This window comes from Dasypus novemcinctus, chromosome 18, assembly GCF_030445035.2.
Source record: "Dasypus novemcinctus isolate mDasNov1 chromosome 18, mDasNov1.1.hap2, whole genome shotgun sequence".
Taxonomy (NCBI): domain Eukaryota; kingdom Metazoa; phylum Chordata; class Mammalia; order Cingulata; family Dasypodidae; genus Dasypus; species Dasypus novemcinctus.
The window spans coordinates 70,688,401-70,711,641 of record NC_080690.1 but is presented as its reverse complement, the minus strand read 5'-3'; the positions used below and the strand labels follow the sequence as shown (position 1 = coordinate 70,711,641).

Genomic DNA, 23,241 nt, shown 5'->3' with positions numbered 1-23,241 from the left:
CTCATGATCTAAGGAACTAAAAAAATTTTATCTCAAGGTACAAAGTCTAAGTGTTCTGTTCACTACAAAAAGTTATGTGCTCATCTTTTCTTTCAGCCTTTAACAGCTTCATCCTGTTTGCCAGGAAGTCTTAATTACTGCATTCCTTAGGTTGCAAGCGTAGCCATGCAAACAGCACATCTCTCTTTGCAAGACCACTGTGCCTCAGTTTCCAACACCCCTCTTTCCTCTTCAGCCTTACTTCTGGTGAGGAGGGGCCTACTGCATAATAAGGCATCAAAGTTAAGCCATGGAGATGGTCCAAAAACAAGAGTTTTTTGGTCTCTCCCCTTCTTCCCCACCCCCGTTGTCTGCTCTCTTGTGTCCGTTTGCTGTGTGTTTTTCTGTGTCCACTTGCATTCTCATCAGGCAGCACTGGAAATCTTTTTTGTTGCGTCATCTTGCTGCGTCAGCTCTCTGTGTGTGGCGCCACTCCTGGGCAGGCTGTGCTTTTTTTTGTGCAGGGTGCACTCCTTGTGTGTGGGCTCCCCTACATGGGGGACACCCCTGAGTGGCACGGCACTCCTTGCGCATGGCAGCACTGTGCATGGGCCAGCTCCCCACACGGGCCAGGAGGCCCTGGGTTCGAGCCCTGGACCTCCCGTATGGTAAACGGATGCTCTATCAGTTGAGCCACATCCGCTTCCCTTGTATGCATTTAAAGGAAGATGGAAGGTCCCTGCTACTGACCTAGGACATTGCTAGGACTAGATCAACTCAGGCTCCTTCCCACGGGGAGGTGGTGGCCTTGAGTCGAGACTTGGAGAAGGAGGCAGGACAGAGGCATAGATGAGGGAGGAGGGAAGGGCAGGTTAGGGAGAAGAGGTGTCCAAGAGCCCCTCAAAGTAGTCTGACGTTCACTGAGGCAGGAACACTGGAGGCTGTGAGCTAGTGCAGGGGGCCTGCTAAAGGGCTTCCTGGGGCCCTGCAGTGTAGTTTCAGTCATTGGAATTAGCTGTGTGGCAAGGCCCTTCAGTTGCCTCCCCAAAGCGCCCCTTACTGACAAACCAGACTGGACGTGGCAGCGAGGTGCGCAGCCCCAGGCGCGGGGCTCCCTCTCCCAGCCTCCCTTGCAGCTAGGGCTGGACATGCCTAAGAGTTCGGGCCAAAGGGACATAAACTCAAGGCTGCTGGCAGCGGCAGGAGGGTGTTAGCTTTGCTTATAAAAAGGAAGGGACAGGCCCCCTTCTCCCTGCAGATGTGACTCACGAGGCTGTGGCCATCATCTCCTGAGCACCAGGGAAAGGCCAAGAGGGTCCCAGAGACCCTGACCCCAAGCTCTTCAGACCGAGTGGGGGCCCACAGCTGCCTTCAGGCTGGTTTTGTGTGGGGGGCACACTGCTGGGCATGCTCTTCTTTAGGGTGGTCGTCAACACTAAAAGCCAGCAGATCTCATCAACCCAATGTAAGGTGTGGACCCCGGAGCGGTCTCTGGGGCCCCCTGCCCTGGGGTCATCCCGAGGAACAGTGCCAGGGCAATGGGAGCAGAGCAAAAGCCAGGGGGAGTTTATTGGGTTACATGTGGCTGAGGGGGAGCACGCTCACACCGGTGGGGGCTGCAGGTAGGAGAGCTGGAGGTGAGGCCAGGTGTGGGGTGGGGGCTGGCCCAGCAGCAGGACAGAGAGCAGCAGCAGCAGCAGCAGGCCCAGGACAGGCCCGGGGACCCACGGGTGCCTGGCGACCCTGGTGGGGAGGTGGGGGGAGGGCTTAGCATGGGGCCCAGCGAGATCAGGGTGCTCACCATGCCCGACCCCCATCTCCTGCCCGAGATGCCTGGGGTCACACCTGAGCGGCTGGGGGTACAGCGGGGCCAGGCAGAGCTGCTCCCAGTGCCTCGTGACCGGGGCGAGCTCTTTCAGCACGGGCACCAGGGCTTGCTGGAGCTGTGGTTCGGCAGGGCTGCTGCGGCCAAGGAGGGGACGCAGGAGTCACCGCTGGGCTTCCTCCTGCCTCCAGGTCCCCTCCCAGGCCCCCGCAGGCCCCAGCACCTCTCCGGAGGACTTCCTGGTGCGTCTCCAGCGTGAAAGCTTCCCAGAGGGATGGGGCACTCGGCCTGGGAGGACAAAGGAGACGGACTTGAGACACCGGTCCCGAATGGCTCTGGCCAGTGGATGTAAGTGGCCGCACAGAAGGGGGAGGAGCGCAGATGTGGGCTTCTCGGGGACTCTGACTCTGTATCCCTCAGTAAGCCACCACACCTCTCCATGCCTCGCTTTCCCCATCTGCCAGGTAGGGCGGTGACAGCCACCACCTCAGAGGGCGGGCGTGAAAATCAGAGAAATGAACACAGGGAAGAAAGGTGCTTGTGCCAGTCCAGAGTGCTATGAATGCTCAACAGCTGTTAGCTGATCAATATGATTGTTTCCATTTTCTGTCTGATTCTGGAAGTTTCTAATCAGACCAAGGCCCCCTGAGGGCAGAGACCTCATCCTCCACACCTGTCCATCCCTCTGCTGGATCTGGTGCAGGCCCTGGTCCCTCCACAGGCGGCCCCTTCGCCCCTGGGAGGGCCTCCCTGCAGAGCTCTGCCCTTTGCACCCCACCTCTGTGGGTGGTGGTGGTGATGACAATAGTGACAATAACAAATCCTAACAGTGAAGCCGAAGCCGCAGAGCCGCTATTATCTTCACCCCTAGCCACGCTGCCACGTGCTGCTCCGGGCCAGGCGCGTGGCCCATCCCATCCCATGTGGCCTTGAGCCCTTATCGTCACCCTGAAGGCTGGGAAAAGGTCATTGCCACGTTGGGTGTGAGGAAACTGAGGCAGAGCCCTGGTCTCCAGGAGAGTGAGCGAGTGAGGAGTGGCAGGAGGGGGTGGGTTTGGGTGGGGCTGCCGGAAGCTTGGCCCCTCCGGGCCGCCCTCTAGGCCGGCTTGGACACTGAGGTGTCGCTGTAACCACGCCAGGTGGCAGGAGGGCAGACTGCGGCTCCTCCTGCCCCAACTCCTGCCCGTGCATCCCTGGAATTTCCCCCGGGCCCTGCTGCTGCGAGGCAAGGGGAGCCAGCGTGGGGGTCACAGGACAGGGGCATGTGGACAGCGAGGCTGGCGCGGGGACGCGTGTGTGTGCACTGGTGCCACCCAGGAGTGCAGTCGCGTCGGTGAGGCAGGCGGGTGGCTCAGCCCGAGCGGGTGCTGAGGCGTGGCGGGGGGGCTCCCGGGAGCATCTGGCCGCCCACGGGCCTCGCCATCGCTCTCATTAGCTACAGCGAGGGCCTTGTTAGCTCTTGGCCAAACGATTTTTCTCTCAGCTCCGGAGGCGTGGGGGTGGCAGGATGGGGGGGAGCCGAGACCCCGGCAGCCTCCAGGGCCTGGTGTGGAGGGGACCGCGAGGGACAGGAGGATGTGGGGGCCACCTACCATGCCTGGGCTCTCCGCTCCCTCCTCCTCCTCTCTTCCGGGCAACCTGAGAAGAAAATGGGGTCTCTCAAGGTTCCTCCTTCCCCCCGGGGCTCCAGCGCTGCTCTCCGAGGCTGGGGGGCCTCTTGGGCAGGGAGGCTCAGAGGGGGGCCGCGAGCAGGGATGGGCTCGGGCTGCTGTTGAGCCCCAGGAGTAAAATTTTGGGTGTAGGTCAGCAGATGTATTTTTCAGGGGAATCTTCCAACAAGTCTGTGTCCCCAGAGTCAAGGGCAGGGGGCTCTTCATCTCAGAATGGCTTTCTCAGCCCCTACGCTCGGGTTCTAGGCCTCCAGCTCTCCTGTCTCCCCCAACACCAGCAGTGCCTCAGACCCCACGGCGTGGACAGATAACAGGTTGCCCCCACCCAACTTCCTGTCCTGTGGGTTCACCCTGCGGTCAGTGATCTGTCTTTCTGGGTCTTCTTTGGGAACTGGGACCCCAGCTCAGACCTCCCCCCTCAAGAATGCAGCTGTGCCCCTGACCCTACCCCTGATCATTTCCCCAGGGTGGGCCAGCCCCCCACCTCTGCCTCTCCGGGCGCCACGGCTGTCCAAGCCCCCGACAAGCCTCCTTGGGGATCCAGGCATCAGACCGCCCGGCCCGAGTGCCCTCGGGAGACCCGGCACCCCACCTACCAGCCACTGCCTACTAGGAAGCGGGGCCCAGCCCTCAAGCCGGGGAGCCAGGCTAGGAGGCCTCAGCCTCCGCCCTAAGCCACAGCTGTCTGAGCCCCACTTGGTCCTGGGTGTGGAGCCCCCCAGCCCCCTGGGGGCCTGAGCTCTCAGTGCAGCCGGCTTCAGGGCCACAGCATTCCCCACCTCCCTGCTTCCCACCTGCCCAGGCGGTGGGACACGCTGACTCCCACCCCCAGAAATGCAGGCATCCGCCCCTCCCCCCGGCCCCTTCTCCCGTCCACTCCCTGGTGACGCAGGGGGGTCACAGCTCTGAAGCCCCCATGCCGCGATCTCAGCTCTTCCCAGACAAGTCCAATTAGAGGCGGTGGCAGGCAGCCTCATTAGCTGCCTGAGCCGCGGCCTGGAGGCGGGAGGGCGCAGCACCACAGGAAGCCACAGGCTCGGACAGAGGGTGGGCTGAGGCGTCTAGTGCTCTCTAGCTCCTCCCAGGCCTCCCCGCACAAGCCGCCTAACAGTGGCAGGCCCCGTGCTGCCGGGGTCCTGTGCCCCTGCTGAAGGCCACAAAAGACCCTATGCGGAGCTGCCGAGCCTCAGAGAGGCTCAGTTACTTGCACAAAGTCACACAGCTGGGGTTCGAACCCCAGTAGCCTGATTCCAGAATCCCCCAGCATCTGCCAGCCGACTGGGGGGAGCACTCGAAGGGCCCCGTCAGGGTGTCATTCATCCCAGGGTTCCCTGGAGGCCTCAGAGAGAGTGCTGGGTGAGAGGGCAGCCGAGCCAGTGACCGGTCCTGTCGGTGGCTACCATGTCACCATGTGTCATCCCATTTGGGTGTCTCCTCTAACCACGCTCCTACCAGACCTCAACTGGCGCCATGGCCCCAGGAAGCCTTCCCGGTAGGGTCAGGGGCTGGGCCAATGTCGCCTCCCGCTGGAGCAGGAGTTGCCGAGGGCAGGGCCCGGTCCAGCAACCAGGGCGCAGCTCAGCCCCAGAGCACAGGAATGGGGTGAAGCGGGGACGGAGGAGGGGCGTGACTCCTCGGCATCTGGGAGGCCACAGGCTCCTTACCACACGGCTGGCTCCAGCCTTCCTGCCCAGGGCCGTGCTGGCGCCGCCTGGAAGTCTCTCTGTGGGAAAGGAAAGGGCAAGGTCATCGGCCGTGACTCCCCTGCCTCTTCTCACTCACACCCTCCGTGCCAGCCACACCCCCACCCAAACCAAGCCCCTGATTCTCCCCCAGCGGTGTGTGGCTCCCCCACCTTCTGCCACAGCCTGCCTCTCTGGGACCCCGGCACATGGATGCCGCTGCCACCCCCCAAGAACAGAAGCCAGTAACTGGGCAGCTGCGCTCCACTCTACTCAGCCCCCGTCTCCTGCAGGGCCCAGGAGTTCAGGTCCGCAGGTCCCCGACGTCCCACAAGCCTCTCACACTCACCTTGTCCCCAAAGGAGCTCAGCGTTTCCCGCCCCAACCCTTCTCCCAGGCTTCCCCCACCCAGGGGCAGCGCCACCTGCCGGCCCTCAGGACCGGCCCTCCCGCTCTCCCCTGACACCCCTCATCCTCATCCCCTCGTCGCCTACACTGCTGTTGAAACTCATTCTCTGAGCTCCGGCCCCGAGTACCCCACCGCCTGGGGACAGCTCTGGGACTCCCTTGTGTCCCTCACCCGCCCATGCTTCTTTTCTTTCCCTCCCCCAGCCTCCCCACAGCGCAGCCCGTCTGTCCCCGCCCTACCCCCACCCCCTTCTCCCTGCCTGCCCCTTTTTCTCCATCCCCGTGGCCCTGGCCTGGCTTTATCCTCTTCCTCCAGCACTACTTCCCCGGCCTCCGCCTGGCCTCCCGGCCTCCACGCGCTCCCCAGTCTGTCTTGTCCATCCTCCGCTCAGCCCGGAACATCTTTCCACGCCCAGAGCAGACCCTGTCCTTTCCTTGCTCACAGTCCTCCCATGGCTTTCTTGAGAAAAGCGCGAATCCCTTAGCCCGACAGAGGATTCCTTCCCTGCTCTGGAACCGGCCTCATCCCTCCCTGGCCTCCCCCCTGCCCTGCCACCTGCGGCCCTGCGGCCCCCTCCAACCCGGCCTCCCACACACCTCCTCGGCAGCCCACTTAGCATCTCTCTTTCTCTGTTCATTTCCAAATCCAACTCCTGTCCATGTCCCCGTGATATCTTCCTCCGTCTGCCCCCACAGAGGTACCCCCTCCTCTGTGCTCCCACATGGCCGACTCCCACCTCTAGAACCCCGAACCAGGCTTGCAGGATCTCCCCACCAGGCCTTGAGGGTGAGGCCCACGCCTGAGGGACTCGGCTCTGCACCCCACCCAGCACTGGCCGGGACCCCCTTGGCTCCTGGGCTTGCTCCAAAGCCAGGCTCGGCTGGCCCTTGGTGGCCCGTCTCAGGACACCTGAGACTTGCCGCAGAAGTTCACTCTAATTCACACTTGCTCTGGCTCTGCCCGCTCCAGCTGCGTGACTGCGGGTCTTTCTCTGAGCCTCAGTCTCCCACATGTAATGCCAACCTTGTGGCGGTACAGGGCGGGTTAAAGGAGAACTCCAGCATGAGTGCTGGTGTCCAAGGGAAAGACGGGGGCTGCTTGCACCCAGGGAAAAGGTGAGCAGAAGAGCAAGTTTCTCCTTTAAGGATGGCAACAGTATGATATGTTACAGAACTGCTCATAATATTTTCTCTTTTTTTAAAAAAAAAAAAAGATCTTTCTGGTGCTATCGGATTAACAATGTAGACACTGACGATGACTCGTGCCTGTTATTTCAAATGTTGAAATGCTGTTCAGATAATTATGTAAGTCATAAAATGATGGTTAGTGTGCAAATTAATAGTTTTAAATTGGCCTCAGTTGACTGTGAGTTTTCATAGTGAGTTTAGTAAGCTCTTCTTAAACGTCCTTGTACTCAGAGTAGAAACGCTTCATGTATCTTCACAGTTTTAGGCTCCTAGCTTCCTCCTGCAGTACGATTTTAACTAAGGTAATCCCTGCTGGCATATTTCCTAAGGAGCAAAAGGCACAGCGTGGTGTGTGCCCTGGCAGTGGCGGCCTGCCTGGTTCTGGTGCTCGGCGTCCAGCACACACAGGCCTGTGCCCAGGCCCTCAGCCAACACCCGCTCACTGTACGAGGGGCAGACAGAGGCGGCCTGCATGCGCCCAGAGCTCCCGACCCCTTCCCGGGCTCACCTGCCCCCCTGGCGGAGCCTCAGATGGAAACTCGGCTTCTTCCTGGGGCTCATCGACCTGCTCCCATGGCCACACTCCACACAGAGGGCTAGAGAGGTCTGTGGCTGCCACCTCTTGTTTCTGGGAGAGGAGCAGTTGTTTCTGGGGTCAGATGGGTCAGCTTAGGGAGGACAATAAGATCAGAGAGTGGGGGGGGGAGGGGAATAGGGTGGGAGGTGCAAAAGCTCGGTGTGGGGAGTGTGCAGGAGAGAGGCAGGGAGGGACCAGGGCCAAGGCTGGGCCAGAGGGAGGCTCAGACTGACAGCTCAGGGGTGAGCCTGGGGCAGGGGCTGGGTCAGCGCTGGGTCACAGCTGGGCCTGGCCTGGGCCTGGGGTGGAGAGAGCTGGAGGAGAGCTGAGATTGGGGGGGGAGGCTCTTTGGAGGTGATGTGAGTTAGGGGTCCCCACACGGGCCAAGTGCCCAGCGCTCTGGGGCCATGGGCTTGGGCAGGGCATGAGGGTTGGAGTGGGGGAGATGTTTGGGGTCTTGGCTTTGGAATGTGGCGGGGGTGCAGACCCACCTGGCGAATGGCCTCGATCTCCACGCCCAGGGACGGGGGCAGCAGTGGGGTCCAGCCTGCTCTTCTTGCCTGGGCCCCTTCAGGTAGCCTGGCCACATAGTCAGGAGGCAGAAGGCTGCCTCCGCGCCTGCCCACCACTGGCCAGTCAGCCTATCACTGGGGTCCCTGCCCTGCCCACCTCCGGGCTGGAGACCAGGGGCCCTGCCCTCGGGCCCAGCCTCCTCCCGTGCCCAGCGCTCCACTCACTCGTCCGGCCCCTCCTGGGTGTGACTCAGCTGCTCCTCCAGGTGCGAGATCTCCAGCCTCAGTTCCTGCAGGGTTGGGGGGTGGGAAGGGGACCCCTGGCTCTCCATCCTCCCCAGCCCCCACCACTGGTCTCCTCTGCCAGGCTCCTCTCCACTTCCCCAATTTCTCTGGGCTCCCCCCGACAGATATTGCCAAGAGAAAAGGAAAAGAAAGCAGTTACAGAAATCAGGGAGCAACAGCAACCCAGAAGGTAAGCCACGGCCAAGAAAGGAAGAAAAGGAGGACACGAATGGTGGCACGTGGGGAAGCGGGAGACACGGGTGGAAAGAGAAGCAGAGAGGCCAGAGACAAAGAGAAGTCACCCAGGGGAACGGAGAGGCTGCACTCAAAAAGCAGCAGAGACCCAGCGAGATAAGGGCAGACAGGCGGGAGAAGACACCCAGAGAGCACAAAACTGAGTGGAGGGAAGCGGACTTGGCCCAGTGGTTAGGGCGTCCGCCTACCACATGGGAGGTCCGCGGTTCAAACCCCGGGCCTCCATGACCCATGTGGAGCTGGCCCATGCGCAGTGATGTGCGCAAGGAGTGTCCTGCCACGCAGGGGTGTCCCCAGCATAGGGGAGCCCCACGCGCAAGGAGTACGCCCCGTAAGGAGAGCTGCCCAGCGCGAAAGAAAGTGCAGCCTGCCCAGGAATGGCGCCGCACACACGGTGAGCTAACGCAGCAAGATGACGCAGCAAAAAGAAACAGAGATTCCCATGCCGCTGACAACAGAAGCGGACATGGACAAGAACCAAAGAACACGCAGCAAATGAACACAGGGAACAGACGGAGGGGGGGGGGTAGAAATAAATCTAAAAAAAAAAAAACCCAAAACTGAGCGGAAGCCCAAGCTCCACAGGCGGGAAACAAGGGAAGCCGAGGCAGAGGGAGGCGGAAGCAGCGAGGGAGAGCCACGGTCACGGCAGACGGGAAGGAGCAGGACGTGAAGACTTGGAGAAGAAACCCACGGGACAGAAAGGGACAGGGAGGGAAAGGAAAGGGAAGCGCAGGAGCCGGGCGGGGCGGGGCGGGGCGGGCAGGGTACCTGGGTGGTGGCTCTGTACTCCTCCAAGGTCTTAGCCAGGCTCTCTGCGTGCTGAGTGCGCTGGGAAAGCCCAAAGTCAACTGAGACCCTGTGCAGACCCCTCAGAGACGCAGAGGCTGGTGGGGGGAGGGGGTCTGGCTGGGAGGCTGAGGGCCGCGGAGCCGGGAGGAGCTGGGGCCAGGAGGGTTTCCCGACCTGGGGCCATGCTGGGACACTGCCGGGGACCCTTGCCCTCCGGCTGCACAGCTCCAGTGTTTAGACCCAGGGAGGACTTCCCTTTCCACCCTGGGGGAGGAGAAGGAAGGGTCCAGGGGGAGGTGGTGGCCTGCTCCCTCCCCAGGCTCACCTCGGACAGGATGGCATCGCGCTGGCAGATGAGGCGTTCACACTCGCAGAGCTGCCGCTGCCAAGGAAGGAGCCCACCCGCCTGTCCAGCCTCCCAGGAGCTCCCTCCCAGCTGCCCCCTCCTCAGGGCTGGCCCTCCACTCCCAGGCCCCCCCACCCAACCTCCAGCGAGGTCCCTGGACGTCAGCTCCCAGGAAAGGGAATTCGCAGGGCAGTGCCGCCCCCTGGCTCGCCCCAGGCTGCACTGGCTGCAAAGTGCCCCGGATGCAGAGCCTCAGGAGAGCCTCAGGCCTCAGGGAGGGCGCACCTTCAGAGCTTCCTTCTCCGTGGCCAGCTCCTCGCTCCTCCTCTTCACTCCATCGCGCTCGGCCAGTAGCTTCCCGTTCTGGAAGAAGGAACCAGCTGTTGGCCAGGGTCACTGCCGCAAAGGCCGCTGGCTGCACCTTGCCCGTGTCCGGCCTCCTGCTGAGACCTTGCCACTTTCCGTTCTGCCCTCCAGTCCCTCCAAGCACCGTGTTTGGACCTTGGCACCTTCTCTGTGCCTCCTTCCCTCACCTGGAGAAGTGATGACAGTGACACTGACACTGTCTGTTCCCCTCTCCTCCTTCTTTGCAAGCTCAGGGGCATGCATAGTGAGAGCAGCTCTCCTTGCAGTGGGTAAAACATGCCAACTCAGGACAGTGCACGCCAGTGAGCAGAGCGTGCAGCCGGCGCCTGGCCTAGCCCAAACGTCCTGGGAATGCACACTAGGACCATAGATTTTTGTTTTGTTTTACTTAACTTTATTTGGGACCATAGATTTTTGAAAGAATATTTTCAAACCTTTCTATCACAGGCAGGCCTCGTTTTACCCGCGCTTCACAGAGAATGTGTGGTGTTTTTTTAAACAAACAAGGTTCGCAGCAAGGAGTCTATGGGTGCGTTTTTCCAATAGCGTGTGCTCACTTCACGTCTCTTGGTCACAACTAATTAAGGTGTGCACGTTGTTCTTTTAGACATGATGCCACTGTGCACTTAGCAGGCTACAGTGTAGGGTAAACGTAACTTTTGGATGCACTGGGAAACCAACAAATTCCTGTGACTCACTTTATTGTGGTGGGCTGGAACCGAGCCCACATCTCCAAGGTCTGCCTGTGTACATTTTTAAGATGCACCAAGACAAAGAACAGTCCGGCGAAGCCCACTCCGTCTGCCAGCCTCAATCGTTAGCTGCATTTTCTGTTTTGTCTCCTCTCTGTCCCCCAGGCTTTTGGTTTTGTACTCCTGCGTTATTTTAAAGCCAAGCACAGGCCTCCTAGCACGTTGCTTATAGCTAGTCCAGCATTACCTCTCACTCGCGGACACTTTTCTTTAGCAGTGCCACAGTGCCGTTACCGCCCTTAACAAAATGAATAACCTTAGTTTCATCCCATGCCCCACATGCGCTGGCTTGGCTCTGCTTGTCTCACAAAGCTGTCTTTTTTGCATTGGGTTTGTCTGAACGAGGACCCCAACAAGGCCCACCCTGCTTTTGGCTGATGTGCTTCTCAGGTTTCTTTTGGCCTGATAGGGCTCCCCCTCATCCATGCCCCCCAACCAGCACTTCTCTACCCTCATTGTTTTTGTTTTGTTTTTTTTAGATTTTTAAAAAAATTTCTCTCACCTTCGCCTCCCCCTGCCCCCCCCCACCCGTTGTCTGTTCTGTGTCTATTCGCTGTGTGTTCTTTGTCTGCTTCTGTTGTTGTCAGCAGCACGGGAATCTGTTTCTTTTTGTTGCGTCATCTTATGTCAGTTCTCCGTGTGTGCCGCGCCACTCCTGGGCAGGCTGCACTTTCTTTCACGCTGGGCGGTTCTCCTTATGGGGCGCACTCCTTGCACGTGGGGCTCCCCTACGTGGGGGACACCCCTGCGTGGCAGGGCACTTCTTGCGCACATCAGCACTGCACATGGACCAGCTCCACATGGGTCAGGAGGCCCGGGGTTTGAACCGTGGACCTCCCATGTGGTAGACGGACGCCCTAACCACTGGGCCAAGTTTGCATCCCTCTGTCCTCATTGTTGGTTGAAGAAGCTGGGTCATTTGTCCTGCAGGATTGCATGTTTGACTTCGTGCATTCTCGGGCCCTGTGTGAGGTCCCACGGGTTCCTCTATCCTTGCTGTTTCCTGGATAGATTCAAGGGCTTGACCAGACCCTTGTGCAGTTCTTTGCCAAGACTTCCCAGTGGCACCCTGTGCACCCTGTGTGCCGTTCAGCAGGAATGCAATGTTCCATTGCTCTATTGTTTTTACTATCATTAACCCCAATTTTACAGAGGAGCCTGAGGGGACGAGAGGCCATGAAACCAGACCGAGGTCATGAAGCACAAAAGTGGGCACAAACCCAAGTCTGATTCCATGTCCTGTGCTTATAAGCCGAGTGCCTCGCGGCCCTGGGCAGGGAGGGGCCCCCTGAGAGGCAGTTTCATCCCTTGCCTCAAGCTCACAGACGGCGACGCAGAAGCATGGCTCAGGACGATCTGTGGAGGCCGGCCTGGGCACCAGGTGGGCACAGGTGAGGGGCCTCTCCTGGCTTGGGGGAGAGCTGTTCGGGAGTCAGGGAGGAGGCAAGGGCCTGCCTGGGCTGCATCTTCCAGGACAAGAATGATCCGGTGGGGAGGGTGGGAAGACGGCGGCCCACGCTAGCCACGAAATGTGACCAGAGAATAAAATGGTTCCAATTCCAGTCCTGCGGTGGTGGTCGCGTGGGCGTGGTGGCCGGGGGGATGTGTTTCAGGCCCTGAGGCTGCCCCGGGACTCCTCTGGCCACACCCCTCCTCTGGCAGTCCCCCTGCATGTGCCGCCCTCCCTCGGGTCTGGGCTGGGTGCCTTGGCTGCTCCCGCTGACTCCGTCCCCTTCTCAGGTGAAGGGCGGTGGAAGGACAGGCCAGGAGTGCTGCGTCAACATCTGTGCACCTGCCCGGGATCTGCCGTGGCTCCCAGGCCAGCGGCAAGGAACTCGCCCTCTCCACAGCAGCCTGAGCCGGCGGGGCGCTTCTCCACCGCAGGGCCGCCTAGCCGGCCCCTTGCCCCAGCCTCATTCTGCCGTAACTTGAGAACGCAGCAGAGGGGAGGGCCGGGGGGAGCGAGGCCACCAAGAATAGCTCCAGGGTATCGAGAGCCAGCGCCTAGGAGCGCCCTGGGCGGCTCAAGGCCCCGGACCTGACAGGCCTTCTGGGCAGGCGTCCTGGCTCCAGCCCTGGGGGGATCGAGATTGAAATCTTGGCAGGTGTTCTCACCCCCCTCTCGCTTTTCGCCTCCTCCTCCAGGGGCTGAAGAAGCCTGCAGCCGCTCTCCCGGCTCCTGTGCAGCTGGGGGCTGTCGTGGGATCCAGTGCTGGCCCGTGAAATGTAAGCTTTCTGAAGGAAAGAGGGGGGCACGACGGGAGAGTTTGCTGGGGCCCCCTCACTCCACTTTTTCCTGCTCTGACTTAGGATAAGCTGGGAGCTGATGCAGCCATCGGTGAGCACAAGGCCACGGGCAGACAAAGAGCCGAGTCACCAAAGCAAGCCAGGGGCCACCTCCTCCAAGACCTCTTGCTAAGGAAGCACGCGTCCTTAAGAGAGAAGCCGCTGTGCCTTGGGTGTTCTGTCCCTTGGAGCTGAAAGCATCCCTGATCGATCAGTGGCCAGACACTTTTGCCAGAGCTAGGTTTGGCCAGCATCATTTGATGTCACTCTGGCCAGTGAGATGTAGCGGAGGCCTGGCAGGGGGCTTCGGGGAAAGCTTTTCCTCATTCTCAAAAAGAGATGGCCTGGAAGAAAGGGTCACATCTGGCCCCCACACGATGCCTGACACTGCAGCTGCCTTCCTGCTGTGAGAGTCCCACTGTCCCTGTGGGTGGGGGCAGGCTCGAATTCATGGACGAAGCAGAGGACAAAAGTAGGAACATTTTGGATTTAAATGTAAGAACCAGAGTGTGGTCAAGGAAACTTGGAGGGAACACAGATCAGGCAGAATCGGGGTCCGCGCCCCAAGTGACCACAAGGGATCCTCAGAGCTGGGGGAGGGTGCCGGAGGTCCCTGAGGAGAGTCATAGAGTGGAAATGGGCCCTGAGCCACCCTGGGCCCCAGGGTTAGCTCTGAGGGATGGAGGGGGTGGATGAGCAGAACCCCAGAACCCTGCGCAGTCTGGGGCTCTGAGAGTGGTACAGTGCCCACTTACTGGCCAGTGCCAGAACTACAGGGCATGAGAATACTAGCATACAGATGACTGGATGGGGAGACGAGGGAGAGGGCCCAGGGAGGCCCCTGGTCTCAGAATCACCAGAAATCAGCCAGAACTCCTCCATTCCCCAAGAAAGGGCTCGGGGGCCAGGCGAGGGGACCTGACAAGCAGATGCAGCGAGGCCTGTGCGGGCCTCTGGGTGGATGCTGGCAAGCAGCGGGGCCTAAGGCTGAGGGCCAGGCAGGGCAGTGAGCCTCAGTCTCGTGCAGAGCAGCCTGGACAGATGCAGAGCTGTGAGCAGCTGCCTCCTAGAGCACTGGGCCACTGCGTGGGCCCCTGCCACTGGGATGCCACCTTGGGGGTGGGGACCGGTGGTCGTGGACTGACGAGCTTTAGTTTCAACCTCAAAGGACTAGGCTGAGCTAGAACGAAGTAAGATGAAGGTCTCAGGCTCGGATGGAACGGGAGCTGGAGTCGGACTTGGCTGGCCGGGGCTGCTCGTGTTCTGGGCTCACCCTGGGTGGCATGCTTTCATTTCACCCCCACAATGCACACACCATTCTCCCTGGGCCTCAGAGAGTAAAACCAAGGCTTGGAGAGTAGCAGTCACTTGCCTCAAGGCTGCCCATCATGTAAGAGGCAGAGGTGGGATTCGGAACTCAGGGCTGCCTGACTTCAAAGCCTGACTTCTTTCCCCCATCAAGAAGCTAACAGATGAACTAGGTGAGCTCAGACCTGCACAGGCACTTCCCTGCCCTGCCTGTGCCCAGGACCTCCCAAGCACCCTCTGTTTGACTCACACAGCCCAGCGAGGGGGTCCCAGGGTCGTGCCCACTCTTACAGGTGGGGGGACCCAGGTGCACAGGCAGGTGCCAGCCCACGCTGAGCGGGAGGCCTCACCCTGCGCACCCCCACTTTAACAACCCGGGCCCCAGGCCTGGGGGCTGCTGGGGGCAGCAGGGGTAGGTAGGGCAGGGAAGACCCTGAGGGAATGGGGGCAGCGCAGAGCTCACCTCCTCCTGCAGAGTCTCCACCTCGGCCACCAGATGCTGCTGCTCCTTTTCCTGACGACCCAGAGAGAAGACGAAGATCTCACCTCCAGCCTCCTTGGGCCTGTCACCCTTCCCCCTCCCTGGTTCCTGGGGAGCAGGGCTGTGGGGCGGTCTGGGGCGGGGTGGCTCCTGCTGTCTCCTCTATCAGGGGAGGGGAGGCAGTCGGCCTGGGAAGGCCTGGGGAGAGTGGGGCCTGGAGTCAGGGCAGAAGAGGGTGACCTCTGTCCTTTCTCGCTCCCAAGTCAGGCTCTGGGGACTCAGGCTCCAGGAAAGAGGCAGGAAGAGGGCACCTTGGCTCTCCTCGGCCAGAACCCACCGTCTGCCGGGCCTGGGCCAGAAGGCTGCGATTCTGTTCCTCCAGGCTCTTGGCCAGAGTCTTCAGGTCCTCCAGCTCCTCATCCACAGCCTTGGCGAACTGCAGAGCCTGCTGGGTCCTGGGGGAGGGGACATGGGTGAGGGGAAGGCAGAGATGAATGGAGATGGACTCCCAGAGACCCAGAGAAGGAAGTAACAGAATAATCTAGGAGTGGGGTGGGGAAGGGGCAGCAGATGCAAACAGAGAAGGACAGAGACCCAGAGAGAGGGGAACAGAGACCCAGTCCAACCTAAAAGGCCCAGGTGCGTTCAGAAGCCTAGAGAGAGGGGAGACTGGAACACAATGACCATGAGAGACCTTAGAATGAACCCAGGCCTAGGAAGAGGCCAACGACATGGAGAGTCAGAGAAATCTGAATCCTGGAGGCAGAGAAAACCAGCTAAAACAGACTGAGAGGCAGGAACAGCAGAGACACAAGAAAAAGACAGGAAGAAGGAAAATGAAGAAAGGGACAGGTGAGTGGGACTGGCAGAGCCCTGGGAGGCGGCGGCCCACCCACGTGCGGAGCTGCCTGCGCAGGGCCGCGACCTCCTCGCCTAGGCGCGCGGCCCCCTCCTCGGCCGTCTCCACGCTGCGCTGCAGCTTGGCATTCTCCCCTGCCAGCCGGCGGTTGCTGAGCTCCAAGTCCTCCAGGCTGCTCAGCAGCTCAGCAGCAGCGGGCCTGGGGCAGGGAAGGGGCGGGGGTCACAGCCGACAGTCCCCAGCTTCCCTTCTCCACCTCAGGCAGTTTGGGGTGCAGGGGGTGAGGAATGGACATCTCTCTTCCAGAGAAACAGAAGCAGGAGGGAGACGCCTTGGCTTTCCCGAAGCTACAGGTCAAGTCCTGCCCCTCACCCGCCGCCCTGAAGGGTCCCCTCTGCCCGGGAGGCCTGGCCGCAGTCAGGTGAGCTGCTGCCCGGCAGGAGGCTGGGGGCTGCAGGGGCTGGGAGGGGCCTGGGATAGGTACAGCTCAGGCCGGGGGTCTTCGCCACCGAAGCTCTCCAGGTTGGCTGGCTCCTCAGTTTCCGGGCATCCTGGAGGGAGCAGGCACAGGGGTCCTGCTCGGGGGGGACCCTCTGCTCTCAGGACTGCAACCACCCCCACCCTGGGGAGGGCCCTCACCAGTGTGTGCCTGGGGCCCAGGCCGGGTGCCCTCGTGGCGGCCACCAATGCGCAGCCCCTGGCCCGTCCGTCCCTCTGATCCTTGACCCTCTCTGCTGACCCCCCATGCTTTGCCTCCACTTCCCCCCTGGACCCCAGCCTTACTGGAGTAGCTTCTTGAGAGAACGTCAAGAACGCTGTGCTCGTTTGTTGTAAGGCACAAGAAATACAGCCCTGGAGCTTTGTGAGTGGAGGTCTGGGGACAGGCTGGGGAAATCAGGAAAGTAACCCGGCCACCACCTCCCAGGACCTCGGGGGTGCTGGCCGAGGGGTGGGCAGGCGGTGGAGCAGGCCGAGCAAGGGCCGGGCTGGAAGGGGTGGCACACTTGAGGAGCCGGCCCAAGGGCGGAGGACGCTGGGACTGGAGAATAAGAGGGGCTGCAGCTAGGGGGGGGGCTGGTGAAGGAGCTTCCAAGGGAAACCCCAGAACACCTGTGAAAGGGTGGTTGTTGTGGGGAGGGGGAGGGGCTGGGAGGGGCCTAGAAAGTCAAACTCACAGCTTCAGGCTGGAGCAGAGGCCCCAGATCCCACCCTGGCCCTAGGTCTGCCCCGACAGGAAGTCCCCCCACTGTCTGACCCTGGGCCCACCTGCTTCATTCTATAGATAGCAATCTCACCAGATGGCAGCTGCTGGGAGGTCAGGGCCCCCTCGAAGGCAGCCTCCTCTTCCAGCTCTAATCCCCTGTATCAAAGGGATGAGGCTTAGAGGCCCCCTGCAGCCCCCCCAGTCCTGACCATGCACGGGCGGGGGGAAGGGATTGCAGGTGGCGGGAGCAGGGGCCCAGGTCAGGTGAGTGTGGGCACTGCAGGGGCACAGGTGAGGCCAGATGGTGTGCCCACGCCAGATGGAAGAGTAGGCGGGGCCAGGCCTGGGTTTGGAGGAGGGGTGGGGCCTCTGCCAACCAGGTTCCCCCTTTGTCTTCCCTTTTATTTCTCCCTCCCAGACCCCCTCAGCCTGCCCATCTCAGGCAATTTGTTGTTAAATCTCCCTCAGCCCTTCTCTTTTTCTCTACTTATCAGTCTCGTTCCAATCACAGTAGGTCCTCAGGCTCCAAAGGTGCCAGCTGCAGCACGTAGGTGTGAGGCTAGATCTTAGGAAGGGCTTCCCAGAGGAGGGTGGAGGTGTGGGGACCTACCCGTCCAGCTGACAGGTGGCAATCCAGTCCCGCATGATGGCCAGGAAAGTGTCCAAGTCCACAGCGGCCTGTGGGCCTTCCCCGTTGGGGTCCAGGCTGCGGGCCAGTGTTCGGAGGCGCGCGTCCTGGGGGCCCCGTCCTGTCACGGCCTCCAGGTAGGCCAGCACGTGGGTCACAGCCACAAAGCCTGGGGACAGGGCATGCAGTGAGGGAGTCAGGACAGCTGGGGGTGGGACTGGGAAAAGAAGGCAGCTTGGGGGCTGGGCGAGGCAGCCTGTCCCTGGAAGTGCGGCTCCTCATTCGCCCCCACCCCGGGAGGGCTCGGCGCCCCCTTGCCTTCCCTCGTCCCGCCTCTAAACCCCAAACCTCCCTTTCTCGCCTGCCCCGCTGGCCTGCTCCGCGCCCTGAGAGCCCTGCCTCCCCTTATCTACGTGCTTCCTGCCACCCCCAGTTTCCTGCAGGCCCCCTGGTCCTCTTGGCCCCCACAGCCTCGCCCAGCCCCCCACCTGTCCTTTGGGGGTCACAGGCTTCGAACGTGGAGTTGAGTACTTGCTCCTCTAAGCTGAGCAGCGTCCCCAGGCTCCCCTCCTGCGGCTGGTCCCAGAGGTACGCTGAGGAGAGGAGAGGGCGCAGCCCAGCAGTGAGGGGGCGGGGAGCAGGGGCCAGGTGGGGGCAGGGGAGGGGCAGGGCGGGCTGACCCTGTCCTCCGTCCTCAGTCCTGGGTTCTGGGCTCCTGCCGCAGGGAGGGCATTCACTGCGGCCTGGAGGTGCGGCTGGTGGGTAAGAGCAGGAAGCCTGGGCTGGGAGCAGCCAGCGAGGGCCTTCGAATCAGCCCCCATCCAAGACTGTGGGCCCCATCTTGCAGCCAGTAAGTCCCCCCTGCTGTCTAATCCTTTGTGACACGGCCAATCCCCCCGGGAGCCCAGACCCTTCCTCCTCTCTTGCCCAGCTTCTCAGGCACGGCAGGGAGAGCATGGGGGGGGGGGCGGGGAGGGCAAGGAAGAGAGGATTCTGGGAGGAGAGGGGTGAAGGGGGCCCGTGGGAGCCAGGAACAATCCGATAGTGCGGGCAGCCCGATCGATCGATCCTGCCGGCTGCGCCTCCGGTCGCCTGGCCTGCGGGGGGCCAGGGCCCTCTCCTCCCCACACTCGAGGCTGGCGTCATTGGGGGTCTGAGAGGTGGGGGGATGGGGCGATCCCGGTAGGGTGGGCGGCAGGGGTAGGAGCCAGAACGACCTGGGCTCAGCGCCCAGCTGCACAGCTGGGGCAAGTCGCTTCTCCTCTTGGAGCCTCAGTTTCCCCACTGGTAAAGTGTGCTGGGGGACAGAGTGATTCCCCTCACCAGGGCTGGGTGGGGCAGGGCTGTGTCCTCTGCTGCCCCCACAGTGCCGGCTCCATAAATGTTCTAGGAATGACCCAGGGTCTAGTAGGTGCTCATCTAATCAGGGGACCCCTGGCTTGGCCCGGCTTGGGGAGGCTGGACCCAGAGACCTGCGGGCCCAGGGCCACCAGCCGGTTCCTCCTCTGAAAAATGGTAGCTGCATTCCCTCCCTCCTAGGACAGTGGTGCAAAGGAGAAATGAAGTTCAACCTGGAAAGGCCCTGGTGGAGGGCCTGGTGAGGGGCAGGGACTCAATCAAAAGAGCAAACATTGATCGGGCATGAAGGAGGTACCGCTGCGTTTCCAGCGTTTCACGGGGACTAACTGGGTTCCAACACCTTATGGGTGTTTTTAGCATTAGCCCTACTTTCCAGATGAGGAGACAGGCCTGGTGAGGTTAGGGACTCGCCCCGAGACTCCTGCTCAGCGTCAGTCCTCTTCCTCGGGCCCCGCAGCTGGGGGGTGCCGACTTGTGCCAGGGCAGGACCCCAGCCTCGTCCAGCCCTCCCCATCCTCCTGGCCCAGGACCGGCGTCCCCGCGGGTATGAGGGTTGGTGTGGCCCGCGCTCCCTCCCTGCCCCTCAGGAAGGTTCTCTGTCCTTCTGTCCTCAGCATCTCCATGTGTGTCTCTGTCCCTGCTCCTTCTCGCCATCTTTTCCCCTGGGTCCTGCCTGCCTCTTCGTCTCTCGCCCCCCACCCCATTTTCTTCCCTGTCTGCCCTCTCTGTTCTGGCACATTCCCGTCTCTCTCCTCTCCCCACATCTCAGAGAGTCTCCATGCCCCGAGCCTTCTGGTCCCTTCCTCCCGCGGTCTCCGTCGCGCCCGCTCACCTTCTGGGTGGGGCCCTTTCCCGCAGGAGCCTCCCGGGGCTGGTCTGGCCCACAGATCCCTGGTGGCCGCGCGCCCTCTGCTGGTGCCGGCGAGTGGGCCGTCGCGCCCCCGGCTGCCTGCCCCAGCTCCCACGCCGCGCCAGCCTCCGGTCCCGTTTATGGGAAGCCCCGCGGCCAGAGAAAAGGACGTAGGTGGTGCTAAGGAAGGGGCCCCGGCGCTCCGGGACGCGGTCTGCAATTTCTGGGTGTGTGGCTTTGGCCAAAGACTTCCTTCCTCCCTCTCCGAGTCTTAGTTTTCCCACCCGAGAAAAGGGACTTCGAATGTTTGCTGTTGAAATCACTACCGTTTGGAGGGCTGGCCCCAGCCCACCCTGCAGCTGCGCCTCGACATCACGACAGCCCTTGGGGACGGCCCCATTGCTACTCTCACCTTGGCACCCTTCCTCCTGAAGCCGCTCCCCACACCTGTCTGCTCTGCACCATCGTCCGCTCAGAGTACAGTCCCCGGGCGCCCCCGCGGGTCAGACACTGTCCCCCGGGCAGGCCTGACACAGGCGGCGGCCACTTGGAGTGCGGCTCGAGGTGCTGACAGTGCAAAACCATGAAGACTTAACCAAGAAAGGAGAAAATCTCAACAGCACATTTTCACATGGATCAGAAGCTATTTTGGATATTTTGGACACTATTTAGGACATACCAAGTTAAATAAAATCTCATCACATCCATCTCGCCTGCTTTTCCTTCTTTTCCTATGGCTGCTAGGAGGTTTACAATTGACCGTGGCATACGTGGCTCACGCAACGCTGCCATTGGGCCGTGCTGCCCTGAGGCCTGAGAACGCCAGAGGGAACAAAGCGGGTGAACGGGGAGTGCGGCGCTCACGACAAGCATGTGTACTGCAGGGACGAAGAGGACAGGAGCAAAGGGGACAGTGTGACAGGGTGGCTGTCTACACCCAGGAAGGAAGTGGCCTCTGGGCGGAGACGTTAAGGAACAGAGGGTGGGCCGCGGGGAGCAGCGTTTGCTGAGGCTTTCTGGGCTTCCTGGAGGAAGGGGGCCCCCAGCAGGCGTCCAGCCAACATCAGCTCCCGCCCCCACCTCTCCGGGGTCCCTGAGTCCCAGCCCGCAGCCCTTCCCCCCATCACCCCTCCAGGGCCCACAGGGGCCCGGCCACCTACTTTCCGCATCGGGGCCGCCCGCTTGGCCCTCCGGTAGGTCCATGGGCCTCCCTGCCTCTCGGCAGCTACTGGCGACACTAATGACCGTCTTCCGTCACCCGAGCACTCCTGGAAGGACAACAAGGGCCAGACAGCCTCCTCAGTCCGCAGCTGGGGCCACCCTGGTGCTCAGAACCCATTCACTTGACCCCGCTGCAACCGGGGCAGCTCACTGGGCCCTGGTTTATGGACTGAAGGTGTGGGCAGGGAAAGTGGGGGCGGGAGGCAGCCAAGATCAAAGGCAGCAGTGGGGGACCCCGTCGCCTCCCCTCCTCCGGGAGCCTCCCGCCCCATCCTGCTGACTCACCCCGCCCTGCTCTACTTTCTAACAGCCCCAGCTCAAGCCTTGTCCTCTTCCCCTGGACTGCCGTGCCAGCTGCTGGCCTCCTGAGGACACCCTGCCCCCCTAATCCGTCCTCCTGCAGGCCCCAGAGCTGACCTCCCTTCCCCTGCTCCATGTCCTCCTGTGGCTCCCCAGCCCCCTGGGAACAGAACCTGAACCCTGGGCCTGGCGTTCAAGGCCCTACATGGCCCAGCCCTGCCCGTCTCCCCCAGGCCAGGCTCACAGTCTCTGTCCCTGACCCCTGGCAGCCCTTCCTGTTTCTGCTTAAGATGTCCCTCCTCTGAGCAAACCTTCTTCTCCCCACTCCCGGGGCTTAGCCAGGAGCTGTCTCCCGGCCCTGCACTGCCCGGGTCGTGGCCTCTACTCCAGGGCAGCCTGTCACTGGTCTGCTGGCTCCCCCTGCTCCTGGCTCTCCCATGGCTCCCGAGTGCCCCAGCCCTGCGTGGGATGGTCCCTGAAACGCCTTGCCTCCTTCTGACACTCTTCTCCACACTGGCTGACCCCAGGCCCCCTGCCCTCGCCACAACCCAGGGAGGCTCAGCATCTGCCCCCCAGTCTGCTCCTCTCCATGGTCCCCAGGTCCTCCCAGGCCCAGGCAACCCCCAGGAACCGGTTTCACACCCGCTTGGCCGTGGGGAACCTTCTGGGGGTCCCTGGAGCAGTTGGGGTTCCCTCCTCTGAGCCCTGACCGTGCCCTGTGCTGGCCGCATCACAGCCAGTTCGGCCATAGGACACAGAGGAGTGACGGGGTGCTACCACTAATTTGAGGGACAACAGGTGCCCATCGGGGCTGAACTGGGGGTAGCAGGCTGTGCTCTGGTTGGCGGGGTCCTCTGTGACCCCACCAGGTGGGCTGCCCCTCCTCGCCCCCTCGTTTCCTCACCAAGTCCTGCCAACACACTGCTCTCCCCGTCGCCAAACGGGGTCCACCGCCACCACAGCACGCTCCTCCGCGGCTTTTAGAATGTCCTAGAAAAAGGGGCCTTTGAAAGGAGATGCCTCCAAGTTTTGGACAACCCTTCCGGGTGCAAAGGGGGTGCTGGCTGTAGAGCCAGAGCCTGCCGAGGTCCCCGCCTGGGTTTTGGGGACTAACTCAGGAAGCGTCACCTAGGGAAGCTCCCGGGGGATGTGTGGGAGGGAGAGGATGGGGCTTTGGGAGGCCCCTGACTCAGGAGGCTCCCGCAGGAGCTCTGGGGAGGGGTTGCCTCTGAATGGATTTCCGGAGTTTTCTGACAGATCTTTGGGGCTCTCTGACAGGATTTCGCGGGTCTCTGATAGGATTTCCGGAGGAAAGTCTGACTCGAATTGGGGAGGAGGGGGGGGGTTGACAGGATTTCTAAGTAGATCCCTGGGACTGCCAGGATTTTGAGGAAGGGTCTGATAGAGAAGTCTGAAAGAACTCCTAGAAGATTCTGTCAGGATTTAAGAGGACTCTACAGGGTTTGGAAGCGTCTCTCCTACAGTTCTGGGGTCGTCATCAGGGTCTCGAGAGGGGCTCTGACAGGGATACTGTGGGGAATCTCGACCAAGCAGGGCGCACCTGGAGCTGCGCCCCAATCTCGGGACACTGCCGCGGGCCACCGACGACGGGTGGCGGTTGCGCGAGGTGGGGGTGGGGGCGGTGCGCGTGCGCGTTTCCCGCCAGTAAAGCAAACAGGGCAGAAGAGCGCCGAGAGGGCGCGCCGCCGGGGCTCCTGTCTCCACGCAGGCGCACTCCGCGGCGACGGCACGCGCGGATCACGTCCGTTACCTGTAACGGCGGCGTCGCGCATGCGTAGGGCTGCCCGGCCGCGCGCCCAGCCTGGAGGGAGCCGGCGCGTGCGCGTTGGCGGGGCGGGGAAAGGCTGGGCGGGATACGGGTGGTTCCGGGATGCGGGGCGCTCTTGTGGCTGCGGCGCGGGGGGTTTTGTCTGGGGTCTCAAGTTTCTGTGAAATGGCTCCGAGTAAGGGAGAGTCGCACTGAGGGACTCCTCGTGCACCTCACACTTCTTATCAGTTGCCACATCGTGCCTTTCTGCCGTCACAATGAAGTCCTGCCCTCCTTCACCTCCACCCGCTCCGCCACCTGCTCCCTTTTGTGACTCCAG

At 61.7% G+C, this 23,241-nt stretch overlaps 1 protein-coding gene and 1 long non-coding RNA gene across 7 annotated transcripts; one reads left to right on the top strand and one right to left on the bottom strand.

The window, feature by feature from the left end:
* Positions 1-1,523: 1,523 nt before the first annotated feature.
* Positions 1,524-22,855, bottom strand: KASH5 (KASH domain containing 5). 6 transcript variants are annotated; one of them, XM_058280574.2, is made up of 22 exons: positions 22,695-22,855; positions 22,038-22,123; positions 20,773-20,880; positions 17,892-17,996; positions 17,386-17,572; positions 16,867-16,931; positions 16,056-16,122; positions 15,609-15,770; positions 15,050-15,167; positions 14,695-14,745; positions 12,753-12,872; positions 9,805-9,882; positions 9,499-9,555; positions 9,153-9,212; positions 8,067-8,131; positions 7,821-7,947; positions 7,261-7,380; positions 5,139-5,197; positions 3,397-3,442; positions 2,028-2,092; positions 1,825-1,941; positions 1,524-1,722 (listed from the first exon to the last, which is right to left on the bottom strand). In XM_058280574.2, exons 3-22 carry the CDS (start codon positions 20,813-20,815, stop codon positions 1,581-1,583), a joined length of 1,854 nt encoding a protein of 617 aa, XP_058136557.1. In that variant the 5' UTR covers positions 20,816-20,880; positions 22,038-22,123; positions 22,695-22,855; the 3' UTR covers positions 1,524-1,580. The 6 variants fall into 6 exon arrangements, with proteins under 6 accessions (XP_058136557.1, XP_058136560.1, XP_058136562.1 ...); XM_058280577.2 differs by having other exon boundaries at positions 1,825-1,938; XM_058280579.2 differs by having other exon boundaries at positions 7,821-7,908.
* Positions 12,629-18,374, top strand: LOC111758938 (uncharacterized). Its single transcript, XR_002793056.2, has 5 exons — positions 12,629-12,863; positions 12,948-15,564; positions 15,878-15,992; positions 17,837-17,991; positions 18,128-18,374. It is a non-coding gene; the product is annotated as an uncharacterized lncRNA (long non-coding RNA).
* Positions 22,856-23,241: the final 386 nt, after the last annotated feature.

Excerpts from the sequence above, each read along its gene's own strand:
- KASH5 (XM_058280574.2), bottom strand. The coding sequence starts at position 20,815 with ATGGACCTACCGGAGGGCCAAGCGGGCGGCCCCGATGCGGAAA. Across the intron at positions 12,873-14,694 it reads TGGAGACTCTGCAGGAGGAG|AAAGCTTACATTTCACGGGC; the intron begins GTGAGCTCTGCG and ends TCTTTCCTTCAG. Across the intron at positions 7,948-8,066 it reads ACCCAGGAGGGGCCGGACGA|GCGCGGAGGCAGCCTTCTGC; the intron begins GTGAGTGGAGCG and ends AGTGGTGGGCAG.